The 1,309-nt window shown below is 68.3% G+C and overlaps 1 protein-coding gene across 1 annotated transcript in view; it reads left to right on the forward strand.

Annotated features, from left to right (window-relative positions):
• Window positions 1–1,309, forward strand: part of GAA (glucosidase, alpha; acid) — a gene marked incomplete at its 5' end in the record, with an annotated part of 9,331 nt that continues 8,022 nt past the window's right edge. The window contains 2 exons of the mRNA XM_006753045.2: window positions 1–78; window positions 1,239–1,301. Of these exons, the coding sequence (XP_006753108.1) occupies window positions 1–78; window positions 1,239–1,301 (141 nt within the window). The remainder of the gene's footprint in view (window positions 79–1,238; window positions 1,302–1,309) is intronic.

Genomic DNA, 1,309 nt, shown 5'->3' on the forward strand with positions numbered 1-1,309 from the left:
CCGCCCTTCCTCCCCAGGGACATCCTCACCCTGCGGCTGGACGTGCTGCTGGAGACGGAGAGCCGGCTGCACTTCACGGTGGGCGGCAGGGCCGAGGCGGCAGCATGGGGGCAGGGGCGGGACACGTTCCACTGGGGTCTGCTCCCCCCACAAATGTGTCCGGTGCCCCCACGGAGTCCTAGCGTGAGCAGACAGTGCCCACGACAGGGAGCGGTGGCCGCTAAGACAGTGACTAGAAGGTTCTAGACTTGCTGTGGAGGGTGCGGCTCAGGCGCGGCGGGGGGAGGTTAGGCCTCCCCCAAAAGTGACATTTCATCGGGACCCGCGGTCAGCAGGCGGGACGGTGGGCAGGAAGGGGCCATCGCAGGCGGTGGGACCCCAGCCCCCACCTACCCCCCCATCCCCACCGAGGCAGGGCCTCTGTCTGCGGTTTCCCAGCCGCTGGGCACCTAGCGGGGGCCCGTGAGCCCTGGTGGACGGACTGCACATGCAGGCGCCACGCCAGAGCCCGACACGGTTCTGATGGGCCTGTCAGTACCTCCCCGCCACCACTTACTGAGAGCACTGCGCACCGGACAGGAGCCAGGGCCCGGAGTGCGTTTTCTCAGTCACCCTGAGCCCGCTGTGCCAGCTGTGCCAGGTGAGCCCGGTGAGCCTGCTGTGCCAGCTGTGCCCAGTGAGCCTGCTGTGCCAGCTGTGCCCGGTGAGCTCACTGTGCCAGCTGTGCCAGGTGAGCCTGGTGAGCCTGCTGTGCCCGGTGAGCCCACTGTGCCAGGTGAGCCCGGTAAGCCTGCTGTGCCAGGTGAGTCCACTGTCTCAGATGAGCCAGCTGTGCCAGGTGAGCCCGGTGAGCCCACTGTGCCCGCTGTGCCAGGTGAGCCCACTGAGCCCGCTGTGTCAGGTGAGCCTGCTGTGCCAGGTGAGCCCCCTGTGCCAGGTGAGCCCGGTGAGCCCACTGTGCCCGCTGTGCTAGGTGAGCCCGCTGTGCCAGGTGGAATAGGGTTGCCAGAGTCAGCAAGTAAAGCAGAGGCTGCCTAGTGAGCCTGAACCCAAGCACCAAGGCACCCGCGCTGTCAGACAGGCTTACAGCAGGAGGTGCCCAAACGCCAGGCTCACGCCACGGCGGCTGTGCTGGGACTTGCACGGACCCCGCGCCCTGGAGGGTGCAGGACGGAGTGGGCGGCACGGGAACCGCTGCGGGCCCAGCACCGGCCTCACGACACCTCCGCTCTCTCCAGATCAAAGATCCCGCCAGCAGGCGCTACGAGGTGCCCTTGGAGACCCCCCGTGTCCGCGGCCGGGCGCCGTC

This window comes from Myotis davidii, unplaced genomic scaffold, assembly GCF_000327345.1.
Source record: "Myotis davidii unplaced genomic scaffold, ASM32734v1 scaffold211, whole genome shotgun sequence".
NCBI classification, from domain to species: domain Eukaryota; kingdom Metazoa; phylum Chordata; class Mammalia; order Chiroptera; family Vespertilionidae; genus Myotis; species Myotis davidii.